The 17,941-nt window shown below is 52.6% G+C and overlaps 1 protein-coding gene across 2 annotated transcripts in view; it reads right to left on the reverse strand.

Annotated features, from left to right (window-relative positions):
* The window catches only part of acadl (acyl-CoA dehydrogenase long chain), a 101,593-nt gene extending 84,841 nt beyond the window's left edge, over positions 1-16,752 (reverse strand). For both annotated transcript variants that reach the window (XM_067988150.1, XM_067988152.1), the window contains exon 1: positions 16,643-16,752. In XM_067988150.1, coding sequence (XP_067844251.1) covers positions 16,643-16,725 — 83 coding nt within the window. In that variant the 5' untranslated portion in view covers positions 16,726-16,752. The remainder of the gene's footprint in view (positions 1-16,642) is intronic.
* Between the last annotated feature and the right edge of the window lie 1,189 nt (positions 16,753-17,941).

The raw sequence follows: 17,941 nt of genomic DNA on the forward strand, positions 1-17,941 counted from the left end.
TTCAGGACACCCTAAAGTGCTTCACAGCCAATTATGTACTTTTTAAGTGTAGGCACTGTTGTAGTGTAGGGTAACACGGTGACCAATTTTCACCCAGCAAGGTCCTACAAACAGCAATGAGATAATGACCAGATAATTTTTTTTTTAGTGACATTGGTTGAGGGGTAGATATTGGCCAAGACACGGGAAGATCTCCCCTGTTCCTCTACAAAAAGTGCCATGGGGTCTTTTACGTTCACTTGAGGGGGCAGACTCGGTTTAACGTCTCATCTGAAAGACGGCACCTCCAATAATGCAGATCTCCCTCTGTACTGCAGTGTCAGCCTAGATTATGTAGTCAAGTCTCTGGAATGGGGCTTGAACCTTCTGACACATAGGCAAGAGTCATTGGATCCTACAGAGCTTAAGGACATGATCCAGCAAGAAATCAACAAGTTGAGAGAAGCACAATTAACAAACCACAATTCTGACTCTGTTGCGATAGTGTAAAACGGGTGATAGTGAATCAGCAGCCCGTTTTACATCTCTACCGAATTTTATTTCTGTTGACTTCAAATCTTTCCCTTCTGGGAGGCAGTAGGGAGTACCATAGCTAAGGCAGATAGAGCATCATCATGAAATATGTATATTGCGATTGCTGTTGGAGATTAAAGCTTCATAATGTTTATACAATTGGATTGTGTCAGCATTGCTAGTGGGAAAGAGGCTTATTGTCCCGGCATGCTAATCAGACGAGGCATCTCACTAGTTCTACAGAATACAAATCTTTTGTACTGATTGGATGATGAGATTCTACCATCATATTTGGGAAGGGATTAGGAAGAGCATAAGGGGCAGAGATCTGGAACTCCTTGACTGGAAAGAGGAGAATTCCACCTATATATTTACTTTGGATCTCATCCCCTCCCCCACTGCACCCAAGGCCAGGGATTTTGCTACTGATGATGGAGTCTTCCTTAGTTGTGGAACAAAACCGATATTTTACTTTACCCCACCACCCTATTGGTACCACATACTCTGTGAAATAGTCATGTCATGGCCCTGTACATTTCTCGGATTACACTTCAGTTGCCCCTGATGGTACAGTGGCCGAAGCAGCTCGGAACTGAGCCCGTGCAGTTCAACTACGATCCCTAGCTGGTGCCGAGGCAGTGGGGTTTAAAACAAAAAGCAAAACGACTGCAGACGCTGAAAATCTAAAACAGAAACAGAAAATGCTGGACAGAGCAAATAAGTCAATGTTTCAGGTGAAGACCTTTCAACAGAACTGGAAGAAATTACAGATGAACGGCAATTAAAAAGAACAAAGTGGGGGAGAAGGATGATGGAAACACGGACAGGCATGTGTTCACGCGCACGCACAAGTGAGAGCGATAGAATGGTCCATAAAGTGCTTAAATGTAAAACAGGTGATGGATTAAAGACATATACATGACACAGAATGTTTTGAATAGCTGAGGCGGTGGGGAGGTAAGATAGGTAGAAATGAAAGCAGGAAAGACTGACAAAGCAGAGCTTGCTCCAGCAGCCCTGGAGTCAGGAAGAAGCAGACCGCCCTGCCCGATGGAGCGTCCCACCCCAAGCACATACCTATTTTTTCCCCCTGCCCCCTAGGGTTGGGAGAGGAAAATTAGCCCGTCTCCCTGCTCCTGACCATTACCCAGTGACCCCAGGTGGCAAACATGCATTTGTGAACATCAGGCTCGGCTGAGATGCTCCCCATGCTTGAATAGCCTGCTGACACTTACTAACAATGCTCACACACGGAAAACAGCCATGTGAGGCACTGGAGGATTGTCAATGGCTGTGGGACCATAGACCAACTACAGCCAGTACCTTGAGGGGAGGAAAGGGTGGGGAAGGGAAAACTGGCAAAAAGTGAAACTACACAGATAATCTTTGCAGTTTAGGGCCAGTAATTTGCGATCCATTACAATGTGACAATGGGAGTTCCCAATCTCATTTATCTAATCAGAGGAATAATCATTGTAGCATAGTCCTTCAGAGCATTGCTTGGTGCATCGTTCGTCTTCATCTCTCATGGTCCTCGGTTAATCAGAGGAAAACCAAGCAGGAGATCAGCCTTCCCCACAGGAAAGGGAAAAACAGGACAGGTCACCACTGGGCCTATGTCAATGCTAAATATCTAGATTAACTGCAGCTTCGGCAGAGACCTGGAAGCTTACCTGCCACCTCAACCAGGGAATGATGCATCACATTGGGAAGGGCGAATGTAAAGAGAGGGGTTAATAAAATAATTACACAATGAAGTAACCAGCTCCCCCAAAACAGACCAGGAAGGACCCAGGTTCAATTCCTGGTGTGTACTCAGTTAGCAGCTCTCAGTCTGGGTGGAACAGTACTACTACAACTGACCTTGGGAAGGGGGAGAGGAACAACAAAAATCAGCTCACAAGAAGTGCCACTTAAGATTTGCACTGTGTGTTATAGGTAACAAAATCATAAACCCGTTTATAAACAATGCACTAATGATTTTGCTACATATAGTGCAGAGGAAATCTCCCCTCCCCGTGAGGAACTATCGCTCTGCAAGAGTCAGCACCTTTAGGGGAGATAGGGAGAAAACTGGCTAAAACAGAAACAAATTAAAGTACACAGAAAATGAGTCACAAAAGGCTCATTTACACAGTCAGTAAAGTATCCACATTTGTTACGTGTTTTTGGTTCAAAATGGAGGAATCATGATACCCAACGATAGCAACCCCACCAATGATGTAATTTATAATACATGGTAAGTGAATGTGGTATGAATTCAGATTATGTGTCTTTTACTTTTTTCTTACTTGCAATTTAATCGTTTACATATTAACTACATTGTAAACAATGTCTGAATCAGCGAGGAGTTCCGAAATCAAGGACAGGTCACTGAACTTAATCCAACTAAGTTACTGCTGTAGAACTCGTTAAATTCATGCAGCCGTGGGCATTTCGATGGTAATTTGACATTTCCAATTCAGACTCTATGCTCTATATAATTACAGTAAATATATTTTCACACGCTTGGTTTCCCTACAAGGAGCAGAGATTTAGATTTACTATCAAAATAACCAGCTGTACAGTTATTTAACCCACACCCAAGGTTCTTGCCGCCTTATTAAAAACATTGAAACTTTTTCTGTTTTGCAACATCTTCACATGAAACACAGAACACTTTGTATCATTTATGAGAGACCATCAGAACCATGGAACTTTACTCCATAATGTATCCTCTCATTTTCCATTCGTGAGCCCACTGAAGCCTTTAGGCCCAGCCCGCCTGTCTGCCTTTAGGCCCAGCCCGCCTGCCTGCCTTTAGGCCCAGCCCGCCTGCCTGCCTTTAGGCCCAGCCCGCCTGCCTGCCTTTAGGCCCAGCCCGCCTGCCTGCCTGCCTTTAGGCCCAGCCCGCCTGCCTGCCTGAAATACATTATTTCACTTCCTCGCGATTCCATTTGCACCGCTTGAATGGTCTTACCTGCCAACTTATCCCTTTGGGTGAAAAGTCAAAAGACTTCACCTTTCACGTCCCTGGGAAATCCCAAAGAATTCCTTTTGAAATGTAGTCAGTTATTTTGTACGCTATGACTAGTGGCAGGGACCAGCGCAAGTGCACTCGGGCCCAGAGCGTGTTGAGCCGAGCACACACATTGTAGAACACCAACGGTCCTCGCTGCCGTTCACTAAAAGCGCGGACCGGATGCAGAGCACTGAAAATGCAGCCAATGCAGGTAGTTATAAACGGGGAGGAGAGCATGAGGAAGGGGAGAAAAAGGGCAAAGTGGGGGTGGGGGTGGGGGGGGAGTGGGGGGGGGGGGAGTGGGGGGGGGGGGGAGTGGGGGGGGGGGGGAGTGGGGAGTGGGGAAGTGGGTGTGGGGGGGGGGAGTGGGGGGGGAGGAGGGAGGCGGGGGGAGGAGGGAGGCGGGGGGCGGGGGAAGGCGGGGGGCGGGGGAAGGGAGGCGGGGGGCGGGGGAAGGGAGGCGGGGGGCGGGGGAAAGGAGGCGGGGGCGGGGGAAGGGAGGCGGGGGAAGGGAGGCGGGAGGCGGGGGGCGGGGGGCGGGGGAAGGGAGGCGGGGGGAAGGGAGGCGGGGGGAAGGGAGGCGGGGGGAAGGGAGGCGGGGGGAAGGGAGGCGGGGGGAAGGGAGGCGGGGGGAAGGGGGGTGAGGGGGAGAGAAGGGAAGCGGGGGGTGGGGGGGGGGAGAAGGGAAGCGGGGGGTGGGGGGGGGGGAGAAGGGAAGCGGGGGGTGGGGGGGGGGAGAAGGGAAGCGGGGGGTGGGGGGGGGGGAGAAGGGAAGCGGGGGGTGGGGGGGGGGGAGAAGGGAAGCGGGGGGTGGGGGGGGGGGGAGAAGGGAAGCGGGGGGTGGGGGGGGGGGGGAGAAGGGAAGCGGGGGGTGGGGGGGGGGGGAGAAGGGAAGCGGGGGGTGGGGGGGGGGGGAGAAGGGAAGCGGGGGGTGGGGGGGGGGGGAGAAGGGAAGCGGGGGGTGGGGGGGGGGGGAGAAGGGAAGCGGGGGGTGGGGGGGGGGAGAAGGGAAGCGGGGGGTGGGGGGCAGAAGGGAAGCGGGGGGTGGGGGGCAGAAGGGAAGCGGGGGGTGGGGGGCAGAAGGGAAGCGGGGGGGTGGGGGGCAGAAGGGAAGCGGGGGGTGGGGGGCAGAAGGGAAGCGGGGGGTGGGGGGCAGAAGGGAAGCGGGGGGTGGGGGGCAGAAGGGAAGCGGGGGGTGGGGGGCAGAAGGGAAGCGGGGGGTGGGGGGCAGAAGGGAAGCGGGGGGTGGGGGGCAGAAGGGAAGCGGGGGGTGGGGGGCAGAAGGGAAGCGGGGGGTGGGGGGCAGAAGGGAAGCGGGGGGTGGGGGGCAGAAGGGAAGCGGGGGGTGGGGGGCAGAAGGGAAGCAGGGGGTGGGGGGCAGAAGGGAAGCGGGGGGTGGGGGGCAGAAGGGAAGCGGGGGGTGGGGGGCAGAAGGGAAGCGGGGGGTGGGGGGGCAGAAGGGAAGCGGGGGGTGGGGGGCAGAAGGGAAGCGGGGGGGGGGGAAGAAGGGAAGCGGGGGGGGGGAGGGAGGGAAGCGGGGGGGGAGGAGGGAAGCGGGGGGGGGGGGGGGGGGGGGAGAGGGAAAGCGGGGGGAGAGGAGCTGGGGGAAAGTGGGGAAAGGCGGGGGGAGGGGGGGTGAGGCCGGGAGAAGCCGGTTGGGGGGGGGGGGGGGGGAGGCGGGGAGAAGCCAGGGGGGGCGGGGAGAAGCCGGGGCGGGGGGGGGAGGCGGGGGGAAGCCGGGGGGGGGGGGGGGGAAGCCGGGGGGAGGGAGAGGCGGGGGGAAGCCAGGGGTGAGGTGGGGGAGAAGCCGGGGGGAAGCCGGGGGAGAGGCCGGTGGGAGGGGGGGAGGCGGGGGGAAAGCGGCGGGGGGAAGCCGGGGGAGGAGGGGAGCAAGTTGATTTCGCAGAAAGCCCGGTTCATGCGCGGCGAATGAGGTCATCGGACGCAGCGTCACTGTTCACGTTGTAATGTAAAAGGTGACCGCCCCACCCCCCACTTACTACCCAATAAACCTGAACACAATCCATGACCCACACACAATGTCCCATCAGTCACTGCAGCTCTCTTCCCCCACAGTGTTTAGTTTGACGGTGATTAGTGACAGTGTGCGTATTTCCGGTTTACGATCCCATGATGTCCCCCTGTGCCTGCGCTGGGCCTCCCGATGACGTCACTCTCAGCACATGCTAAAAAGCTCCGGCTCCACTCGTGACCTCGTTTCCAGGGACGTCACCCCACCCGTTCTCGGTGAATGAAATGCGCCCTCACTAAACTAACCTTGCAGCTCATACTATGTAAAATAGTCAATGCTGTAGATTTGTCAAATTCAGCCTCGCAGAGAAACGGCTACAGTCCCCCGCATGATCTTGCAGTGCCTGTTCATGGGGCCACATATTTGAAGGGGCCCACAAGTCAATTGCTGGGTTGGCCTGGGGTGGAGTGTTTTCAGGGTCAAAGCGAGGTGGGAGGCTGCTCAATGTGGAGGTCTCACTCCTCCAGAGGACGGGAGTTTTTACAGACCTGGTAGCATTTGACAAGGTTCCACGAGAGATTGTTAAAAATAAGAGAACATGGAATTGGAGGCAACCTATTGGTTCGCCCTCCACACCTGTCTCCGAACCTGGACATCAGTTCGTCGATGCTCCAGACTGACGCCACTCCATCTACGTCAACCTTATCCCACCACGGAACCTCTGACTATAACTCTGGACTCCCTCCTATTGTCTCCTCTCTATTCCCTGTTTATTACCAGGATCTATCAATCCTAATCTTGCTGTGTAACCACGCCTATGTAACTTGAGCTTCCCTGTGTTCATTCACATGCGCATTTTGGCTGTCACTCTGGACCCGAGCCCATTTCCCTTTCCCTTTTATGCCCTCTTTTTTTTCCTCTTTTCTCTACCCCCCCAAGGCCCCTCTCTCCTGTCATCATGCCTCCTTTCATTTCTCCCCTTCCTAGTACTCTGGCCTCCCCCTCCCCACAAATCTCTACACCAACCCTTCAGCACTCCTCGACCTTCCTACTCTCCTGCCACCGTCCCAGGCTTGACTCCCTCTTAGATAAGCCTACAGCTTTCCTCTGAGCCTCCGTTGGCATCCTCCGAAGGGCCCATCGAGGTTCTTACGAGCAGCAACCCCAACTGCCCCATTGTACTCTCTCACTGACATTCCCGCCCAGCGTGCCCGCTGGGGGCTAATCTTGCCAATCTCCTTCCCGTCCCACTCACCCCTCCCAGCGCTGACTCTGTGGACTCTGCCAGTAGATCAGCTATCACCGCATCTCCCTCCAGAATGTCCATTCACTTGTGAACAAGGCCCCTGCCATCCATGAGCTTATTGAGGATAATTACATCGATATCATGGCCTTTGTGGAAACCTGGCTGAGGGGTGATGACACCTTCCCCCTTAATGATGCCTCCCTGCCTGGCTATATCTTCCACTTGCCCCACCCAGGCTGCCGCGGTGGTGGTGTGGCCCATATCACCAAATCACACCTTGGTCTGTCCCTACTCCTCTGGCACCTTCTCCTCCTTTGAGCATCTCACCTTGTTCTACCCCTCTCACCTCCCCTTTAAAATTCTCATTCTCTATCACCCACCCAAGTACCACGCCAAGTTTCTCACCGAGATATCGTCACTGCTTTCCTCCCTCAGCCTCCACACCGAGCAACCTCTCATCCTCGGTGATCTCAACCTCCATCTCAACTCATCATGCTCTCTCTCCTGAGTTCACTGCCCTCCTATCCTCCCTTAAACTCTCCGTCCATATAAACTCCCCCACCCAAATTCACAGCCACCCCCTCGACCTTGCCATCACACATGGCCTCTCTACTCCCATCATGTCAATCACAGATAAGGCTATCTCTGATATCCCTCTCCACCCACATCCTCCATCCCCCTCCCAATCCCCATCCTTCTTTGTCCGCCCCTGGAAGAAAACTCTCCCCAAGATCACTTACAACGGCACTTTCAAATTCCCAACTGTCTAGCCTTTGGCCCTCCATTCACCATGACATTTCTGCAGTTACAAATCTGCTCAATCACACCCTCACCTCCGCCTTTGATACCCTTGTCCCCATTAAAACCCTTACTCTCTCTCACCCTGGTCGCTCCTCCTGGTCCAGCCCTCATCTCCGCTCCCTTAAGTCCAAGGGACGCAGACTTGAATGGCTAAACCAGTTGTCCGCCACAGACATTAATTGCCAGATCTGGCTGGACCACATAAAGCACTATCTGGGGTCCTACTCTCCTCTGCCAAAACTGCTCACTATTCCAGGATCATCCTGGAATGTAAAGATAAGCCCCGGTTTCTCTTCACTACAAACCGTCTTCTTAAACCCCTCTCCCCTGCTCCCTCCAACAATAAGTGCGAGGAGCTCATGGACAACTTTGTCACTAAGATTGAGACCATCCATTCAGCTGCCTCTGCCACTTCCCTCCATTCCCCTAGCCCACCGAGCCAAACTTCCCCTACGGTTCCCCCCTGCCCTAGTCCTGAACTCGCATCTTTCTCCAGTTTCTCTTCTATCTCCCCTCATGCCCTCTCCAAGCTCATCTTGTCCACGAGACCCAGTTCCTGCTCCCTCGACCCTATTCCTACCAAACTGCTGACCACCCAACTTCCCTTCCTGGCCCCCATGTTAGCTGATATTGTTAACGGTTCCCTCTCCTCAGGTACTGTCCTCCACCTCTTCAAATCTGCCGTCATCACCCTCCTCCTCAAAAAATCCACCGTCCTTGCAAACTACCGCCCCGTCTCCAACCTCCCTTTCCTCTCCAAAGTCCTTGAACGTGTTTTCGCCTCTCAAATCCGCGCTCATCTTTCCCACAACTCCATGTTTGATCCCCTCCAATCAGGTTTCTGCCCTTGCCACAGTACTGAAACGGCCCTTATCAAAGTCACAAAAGACATCCTATGTGACAGTGACCGTGGTAAACTGTCCCTCCTCATCCTTCTCCACCTGTCTGCAGCCTTTAACATGGTTGACCACACCATCCTCCTCCAATGCCTTTCTCCCATTGTCCACCTGGGTGGGACTGCGCTCGCCTGGTTCCATTCTTATCTATCCAGTCGTAGCCATAGAATCACATGCAATGGCTTCTCTTCCCATTCCCGCACCGTTACCTCTGGAGTCCCCCAAGGATCCATCCTTGACCCCCTCCTATTTCTCATCTACAGGCTGCCCCTCGGTGACATCATCCGAAAACACATCAGTTTCCACATGTACGCTGAGTCATCCAGCTCTACCTCACCACCACCTCCCTCAACATCTCCACTGTCTCTAATTGTCAAACTGCTTGAATGGCATCCAGTATTGGATGTGCAAAAATTTCCTCCAACTAAATATTGGAAAGATCGAAGCCATTGTCTTTGGTCCCCGCCATAAACTCCGTTCCCCAGCCTCTGACTCCATCCCTCTCCCTGGCCACTGTCTGAGGCTGATCCATACCATTCGCAACCCTGGCGTCCTATCTGACGATGAGATGAGCTTCCGACCACATGTCTGCTCCATCACCGAGACCGTCTCCTTCCGCCTCCGTAACATTGCCCATCTCTGCCCCGCCTCAGTTCATGTGCTGCTGAAACCCTCAACCCCCATGCCATCGTTACTTCTAGACTTGACTATTCCAATGCTCTCCTGGCTGACCTCCCAACTTCCACGCACAATATACTTGAGCTCATCCAAAACTCTGCTGCATGTATCCTAACTCACAGCAAGTCTTGTTCGTCCATCGTCACTGTGCTCGCTGTTTGACATTGGGTCCCGGTCCGGCGAAGCCTCGATTTTAAAATTCTCATCCTCATGTTGAAATCCTTCCATGGCCTCACACCTTCCTATCTGAACTCGGGGGCGTCGGCGCCGTGCGTTCCCCGAACTCGGGGGCGTCGGCGCCGTGCGTTCCCCGAACTCGGGGGCGTCGGCGCCGTGCGTTCCCCGAACTCGGGGGCGTCGGCGCCGTGCGTTCCCCGAACTCGGGGGCGTCGGCGCCGTGCGTTCCCCGAACTCGGGGGCGTCGGCGCCGTGCGTTCCCCGAACTCGGGGGCGTCGGCGCCGTGCGTTCCCCGAACTCGGGGGCGTCGGCGCCGTGCGTTCCCCGAACTCGGGGGCGTCGGCGCCGTGCGTTCCCCGAACTCGGGGGCGTCGGCGCCGTGCGTTCCCCGAACTCGGGGGCGTCGGCGCCGTGCGTTCCCCGAACTCGGGGGCGTCGGCGCCGTGCGTTCCCCGAACTCGGGGGCGTCGGCGCCGTGCGTTCCCCGAACTCGGGGGCGTCGGCGCCGTGCGTTCCCCGAAATCTGTACTGTTTGCACTGAGTGGCCTCTGAAATCAGTAGCATTAGCACTGTGCCTTGTTTGAACTCTGTAGCCTGCCTGACAATGACTGGATCAAATTATGATGTGGAGATGCCGGTGATGGACTGGGGTTGACAATTGTAAACAATTTTACAGGAAGGAGGAAAGCTTGTAGATTTCAAATAAAAGTTGTTGGACTATAACTTGGTGTTGTAAAATTGTTTACAATGGATCAAATTACACATTACAGACAACAGATTTGGTGAGTATTGTCCTCCCACATCCTGTCAGTGGCAATATCAGAATGTGTTACTGCCATGTAGACTCAACCTATTTTGTAAGCAAAAGATTCCATCTGACTATCCTTCTTATCCACCCACCCACCCCCCCGAGTCACTCATTGTTTCACTTGTGTCCCTTGGGATTTGAACCTTTCACTACAATTTGTTTTGGTCCAATTCTCTTCACCACATCACTTGTGAAAAGATTTATTATATTACTCCAGTGAACACAACATCCGCTGCAGACTCGGTTCACTGCGGTAATTATAACAACATAGGAACAGGAGGTGGCCATTCAGCGCCTTGAGCCTGTTCCGCAATTCAATTAGATCACCATTTACACAATAGCTTGTTTCCACAACAGGCAGGCTTCACATTTCAGTGGTGACAATCACTTGTTGTGATATAGAAATATTACCTCATTTGATTAGGGTTCACATTTGTTTGGCATTTCTAAAACTTAAAACCCAACTTTAAGTTCCTGGTTTAAAAAACAGATGCACATTTCTTCCATTTCTGGGAAACTTGAGCACCTGATGTCCCGTACCACACGGAAGGGTTGAGAACCAGAGGACACAGATTTAAGGCAATTGGCAAAAAAAACAAAGGCAACGTGAGGATAAACTTTATTATGCAGCGAGTGGTTATGATCTGGAATGTCCTGCCTGAACGGGTGGTGGAAGTAGATTCAATATTAACTTTCAAAAGGGAATTGGATAAATACTTGAAGGGAAAAAATTTGCAGGGCTACAGGGAAAGAGACTAACTGGATTGCTCTTACAAAGAGCCCGCACGGGCTTGATGGGCTGAATGGCCTCCTTCTGTGTGGTAACCATTCTATGATTCCACATATAAAAACAGAAAAAGCTGGAAAAGCTCAGCAAGTGAGGTATTGAAATCAATGTTGAGTCCAGAAGGTTGTGAGGTACCAAAATGAAAATTGAGGTGCTGTTCCTTGAGCTTACATTGAGCTTCATTTTCTGTTTTTATTTCAGATTTCCAGCATCCGCAGTATTTTTCTTTTGATCTATGATTCTACATGATCACCATCAGGAGATAAAGCAGCTCACCCACACTCTCACTGTCCAACAATGCTGTGGCCAATAACTGCCTTCAAGATGTCAGTAGGTGTTGCATCAGATGACAATTGGATATGGTTTAAAAAAAGTAGTTTCTTTTATTAAAAATATTAAACACGACCCATAATAAACATAGAAACATAGAAAATAGGAGCAAGAGTAGGCCATTCGGCCCTTCGGGCCTGCTCCGCCATTCAAAATGATCATGGCTGATCGTCTAACTCAGTACCCTGTTCCCGCTTTTTCCCCATATCCCTTGATCCTTTTAGCATTAAGAAATATATCCATCTCTTCTTGAATACATCTAATGACTTGGCCTCCACTGCCTTCTGTGGTAGAGAATTCCACAGGTTCACCACCCTCTGAGTGAAGAAATTTCTCCTCATCTTGGTTCTAAATGGCATACCCCGTATCCTGAGACTGTGACCCCTGGTTCTGGACTCCCCAGCCATCGGGAACATCCTCCCTGCATCTAGTCCGTCTGGTCATCTTAGAATTTTATATGTTTCAATGAGATCACATCTCATTCTTCTAAACTCTAGTGAATATAGGCCTAGTCGACCCAATCTCTCCTCATACGTCAGTCCTGCCATCCCAGGAACCAGCCTGGTAAACCTTTGTTGCACTCCCTTCATGGCAAGGACATCCTTCCTCAGATAAGGAGACCAAAACTGCACACAATACTCCAGATGTGGTCTCACCAAGGCCCTTTATAACTGCAGTAAGACATCCCTGCTCCTGTACTCAAATCTTCTTGCAATGAAGGCCAACATACCATTCGCCTTCCTAACTGCTTGCTGCACCTGAATGCTTGCTTTCAGCGACTGGTGTACAAGGACACCCAGGTCTCGTTGCACCTCCCCTTTTCCCAATCTATCACCATTCAGATAATAATCTGCCTTTCTGTTTTTACAACCAAAGTGGATAACCTCACATTTATCCACTTAATACTGCATCTGCCATGTTCTTGCCCACTCACCCAACTTGTCTAAATCACACTGGAGCCTCTTTGCATCCTCCTCACAGCTCACATTCCACCCCAGCTTTGTGTTGTCTGCAAACTTGGAAATGTTACATTTGGTTCCCTCATCCAAATCATTGATATATATTGTGAATAGCTGGGGCCCAAGCACTGATCCCTGCGGTACCCCACTAGTCACTGCCTGCCACCCGGAAAAAGACCCGTTTATTCCTACTCTCTGTTTCCTGTCTGTCAACCAATTCTCAATCCATGCCAGTATATTCCCCCCAATTCCATGTGCTTTAATTTTGCACACTAATCTCTCGTATGGGACCTTATCAAAAGCCTTCTGCAAATCCAAATACACCACACTGCTTCTCCCCTATCTATTCTACTAGTTACATCCTCAAGAAACTCCAGTAGATTTGTTAAGCATGATTTCCCTTTCATAAACCCATGCTGACTTTGTCCAATCCCGTTAATGCCCTCCAAGTGTTTTGTTATCACATCTTTTATAATAGATTCTGGCATTTTCCCCACTACTGATGTTAGGCTAACTGGTCTGTAATTCCGTTTTTTCTCTCCCTCCTTTTTTAAATAGTAGGGTTACAATTGCCACCCTCCAATCTGTAGGAACTGTCTATAGAATTTTGGAAGATGATCACCAATACATCCACTATTTCCAGGGCCACTTCCTTTAGTACTTTGAGATGTAGATTATCAGGCCCTGGGGATTTGTCAGCCTTTAGCCCCATTAATTTCCCTTGCACTATTTTTTTTACTAATACTGGTTTCATTCATTCCTTACTCTCACTAGATCATTGGTTCCCTAACATTTCTGGCACATTATTTATGTCCTCCTTTGTGAAGACAGAACCAAAGTATGTGTTTAATTGTTCTGCCATTTCTTTGTTCCCCATTATAATTTCCCCATTTCTGACTGTAAGGGACCTACAATAATCTTTTTCTCTTGACATATTTATAGAAGCTTTTATAGTCAGTTTTTATGTTCCCTGCTAGTTTACTCTCATACTCTATTTTTCCCCTCTTAATCAATCTCTTTGTCCTCCTTTGCTGAATTCTGAACTGCTCCCAATCCTCAGGCTTGCCGCTTTTTCTGGCAATTTTATATGTCTCCTCTTTGGATCTAACACTACCCCTAATTTCTTTTGTAAGCCACGGTTGAGCCACCTTTCCTGTTTTATTTTTGTGCCAGACAGGAATGAATAACTGTTGTAATTCCTGCACACGTTCTTTAAATATTAGCCATTGCCTATCCATCGTCATCCCTTTTAGTAAAGTTCCCCAATCTATCATAGCCGACTCGCACCTCATACTTTCATAATTTCCTTTATTTAGATTCAAGACCCTAGTTTCAGATTCAACTACTTCACTCTCCATATTAGTGAGGAATTCTATCATGTTATGGTCGCTCTTCCCTAAGGGACCCCGCACAACAAGATTGTTAATTAATCCTTTCTCATTGCACAATACCCAGTCTAGGATCGCCTGTTCTCTAGTTGGTTCCTCAACGTATTGGTCTAGAAAACCATCACGTACACACTCCAGGAATTCCTCCCCCACAGTATTATTGCTAATTTGGTTTGACCAATCTATATGTAGATTAAAGTCACCCATGAGAGACACATGCAAGAAGGGTACAACTATAAAGTTGTACCCTTCTTGCATGTGTCTCTAATTTCCTGTTAACGCCCTCCCCTACATCTCCACTACTGTTTGGGGGCCTATTGACAACCCCCACCAACGTTTTCTTGCCCCTTGGTGTTTCTTAGCTCCACCCGTACAGATTCCACATCGTGATTTTCCGAGCCAATATCCTTCCTCACTATTGCATTGATTTCCTCCTTTACTAACAACGCTACCCCACCTCCCTTTTTCCCTTCCTAAATATTGAATACCCCTGGATGTTCAGTTCCCATCTTTGGTCACCCTGCAGCCATGTCTCCGTAATCGCAACTATATCATAACCGTTAATATCTATCTGCGCCGTTAATTCATCTCCCTTATTGCGAATGCTCCGCGCATTTAGACACAATGCCTTTAGACTTGTCTTTTTAAGATTGCTAGTCACCTTAGTTTTATTTTGCACTGTGGCCCTATTTGTTTTTTGCCCTTGTTTTCTCTGCCTTCCACTATTGCTTCTTCCCTTTCTCTCTTTTGTTTCTATCTTTGTTTTCCCCTCCTCTGTCTCCCTGCTCAGGTTCCCATCCCCCTGCCATTCTAGTTTAAACCTTCCCCAACAGCACTAGCAAACACCCCCGCGAGGACATTGGTCCCGATCCTGCTCGGGTGTAACCCGTCACGCTTGTACAGGTCCCACCTTCCCCAGAACCGGTCCCAATGTCCCAGGAATCTAAATCCCTCCCTCCTACACCATCCCTGCAGCCACGCATTCATCCTGTCTATTCTCCTGTTCCTATACTCACTAGCACGTGGCACTGGTAGTAATCCTGAGATCACTACCTTTGAGGTCCTGCTTTTTAATTTATCTCCTAACTCTTTAAATTCACCTTGCAGGACCTCATCCCTTTTTTTACCTAGGTCGTTAGTACCGATATGGACCACGACTACTAGCTGTTCACCCTCCCCCTCCAGAATGCCCTGCAGCCGCTCCGTGACATCCTTGACCCTAGCACCAGAGACGCAACATACCATCCTGGAGTCACGTTTGCAGCCGCAGAAACGCCTGTCTGTTCCCCTTACAATTGAATCCCCTATCAATATAGCCCTGCCACTCTTATTCCTCCCCTCCTGTGCAGCAGAGCCACTCGTGGTGCCATGGTGCCACAAACTTGGCTCTTGCTGCTTTCCCCCAACAGTATCCAAAGCGGTATATCTGTTTGAGAGGGAGATGGCCCCGGGGACTCCTGCTCTACCTGCCTAGTGGTCACCCATTTCCTTTCGGCCTGATTTCTCATCACCCACCCACCAAAATATTTTTCACCTCCTCCCATTAAGCTTGACAGCCTTGATCTATGACGGATTTATGCATAATAAACATACTTTTGTGGATTCGCAATCTCTGTTGTTCTTGCTGATGATAAATGCAGTCTCCTGGTATATCCCTGGGCAGCTCAAAGCGATTGGGCCAGTGATTTTTTGGAGTATTTTGGTTTACAAATGCTGTCGTAGTATAGTGTTGATGGCCTTGGACTAGCAACCCAGAGGTCATGAGTTCAAATCCCACCATGGAATGTTATGAATCTTGAATTCAATAAATCTGGTAATTTGTGGGTTTGCACCAGAAAAATGACCATAAAAGCTGCTGGATTGTTGTAAAATCCCAACTGGTTCACTAATGACCTTCGGAGAAGGAAACCTGCCGTCCTCACCCAGTCTGGTCTACATCTGATACCAGTCCCACACCAACATGGTTGACTCAGTGTTGTCAGTGCAACTAGAGATGGGCAATAAAATACTGCCTTGCCAGTGTCACCCAGAGTCAGGGCCCAACACAATTCTGGAGTGAAGTGGAGTGGCAAGACTTGGCTCCGGAGCCAGCTCAGGCTCAGATTCCAGATGTACATCCAAAGACTTAAGGACATGTTCACTGATAACACTTGGCTCTGCCTCTCTACCGCCTCTGTTATCACACTGCTAGTCCCACATCAAGTATCAGATAAGCTGCAATTTCCTCCAATTAAATATTGGGAAGCTCCATTTTCTAGCCTCCAATTCCATCTCCCTCCCTGGCTACTGTCTAGATTGAACCAGACTGTTTGCACCCTATTTGAGCCTGATTCCAATGCTTTCCTGGACGTCATTCCATCTTCAACCCTCCGTAAACTTCAACATAAGCAAAATACTGCAGATGCTAGCAATCAGAAATGAAAACAGAAAATGCTGGAAACACACAGCAGGTAAGGCGGCACCTGCGGATCTCCAGCAGTCTCTGCCGCCCGTACCCTAACTCGCACCAAGTCCCGTTCGCCCATCACCCCTGTGCTCGCTGACCTACATCGGCTCCCGGTCCGAGAACGACCCGATATTAAAATTCTCCTCCTCGTGTTCAAATCCCTCCACGGCCCTCGCCCCTCGCCCCCCTCCCTATCTCTGTAACCTCCTCCAGCCCGACAACCCTCCGAGGTCTCTGCCCGCCTCTCGCCAATTCCGGCCTCTCGCACATCCCTGATTTTAATCGCTCCACCATTGGCGGCCGTGCCTTCAGCTCCCCGAGGCCCCGAGCTCCCTGAGCCTCTCCCCTCCGCCTCTCTCTCCTCCTTTAAGACACTCCTTAAAACCTCTCTCCACCTGACCCAATATCCCCTCCTTGGCCTCCTGATGATTTATGCTGCTGCCCGTGCAGCGCTCGGCTTCTGTGTCAGTGCCCCTTCAACACAGGGAGGATTCGTGGCTTCAGGGCACCGATCCCCCGGGGCCGGGGCCGGGGCCCAGTGTCGACTGAGGCTGGTGTCAGGGCGCCCCTCGCCCCTCGCCCCGGGCCCCGGCCTCCCTCCCCCGCGGCCAATACTTCACCGCGGGTCCACCCACTCACCTTGAAGCGGCCGCCCGTCGCAACCTCGGACCCGGCTTTCCCAGGAACCGCAAACCGCCGACCCGCACCAGCCGTGCCGCCATCTTACCCTCACCGCACGCCCACACAGGGGGAGGGGAGGGGCCTGTGGGGGGGGGGGGGGGCTGGTGGGGAGGGGCCTGCGGGGGGGGGGCTGGTGGGGAGGGGAGGGGCTTGGGGAGGGGAGGGGCCTGCGGGGGGGGGGCTGGTGGGGAGGGGAGGGGCTTGGGGAGGGGAGGGGCCTGCGGGGGGGGGGCTGGTGGGGACGGGAGGGGCTTGGGGAGGGGAGGGGCCTGCGGGGGGGGGGGGGGGCTGGTGGGGAGGGGAGGGGCCTGCGGGGGGGGGCTGGTGGGGAGGGGAGGGGCTTGGGGAGGGGAGGGGCTTGCGGGGAGGGGAGGGGCCTGCGGGGGGGGCTGGTGGGGAGGGGCTGGTGGGGAGGGGAGGGGCTTGGGGAGGTGATGGGAGGGGCCTGCAGGGGGCTGGTGGCGAGGGGAGGGGTTTGGGGAGGGGCCTGCAGGGGGCTGGTGGTGAGGGGAAGGGCTTGGGGAGGGGAGGGGCCTGCGGGGGGGGCTGGTGGGGAGGGGAGGAGCTTGGGGAGGGGAGGGGCCTGCAAGGGCTGGTGGGGAGGGGAGGAGCTTGGGGTGGTGAGGGGAGGGGCCTGCAGGGGGGCTGGTGGGGAGGGGAGGAGCTTGGGGTGGTGAGGGGAGGGGCCTGTGGGGGGGCTGGTGGGGAGGGGAGGAGCTTGGGGTGGTGAGGGGAGGGGCCTGTGGGGGGCTGGTGGGGAGGGGAGGAGCTTGGGGTGGTGAGGGGATGGGCCTGCGGGGGGGCTGGTTTGGAGGGGAGGGGCTTGGGGTGGTGAGGGGGAGGTGCCTGCGGGGGGACTGGTGGGGAGGGGAGGGGCTTGGGGTGGTGAGGGTGAGGGGCCTGCGGGGGTGGGAGGGGAGGGGCTTGCGGAGGGGAGGGGCCTGCGGGGGGGCTGGTGGGGAGGGGAGGGGCTTGGGGAGGTGAGGGGAGGGGCCTGTGGCGGTGGCGCTGGGATAGGCATGTGTGCTGCAATTTCTGTCTCGTCATTCCCCCTGGTTATTGATGGACGATTGTAAACAATTTTACAACACCAAGTTATAGTCCAGCAATTTTATTTTAAATTCACAAGCTTTCGGAGGCTTCCTCCTTCCTCAGGTGAACGATGTGGACGAGGGAGGGGAGGGGAGGGCGGACACAATTCCAGGCCTGAGCAATTCAAAGGGTCAAACTGGCATAACTGGTCACACACCACTGGAG

Source organism: Heptranchias perlo, chromosome 7 (genome assembly GCF_035084215.1).
Source record: "Heptranchias perlo isolate sHepPer1 chromosome 7, sHepPer1.hap1, whole genome shotgun sequence".
Classification (NCBI taxonomy): Eukaryota; Metazoa; Chordata; class Chondrichthyes; order Hexanchiformes; family Hexanchidae; genus Heptranchias; species Heptranchias perlo.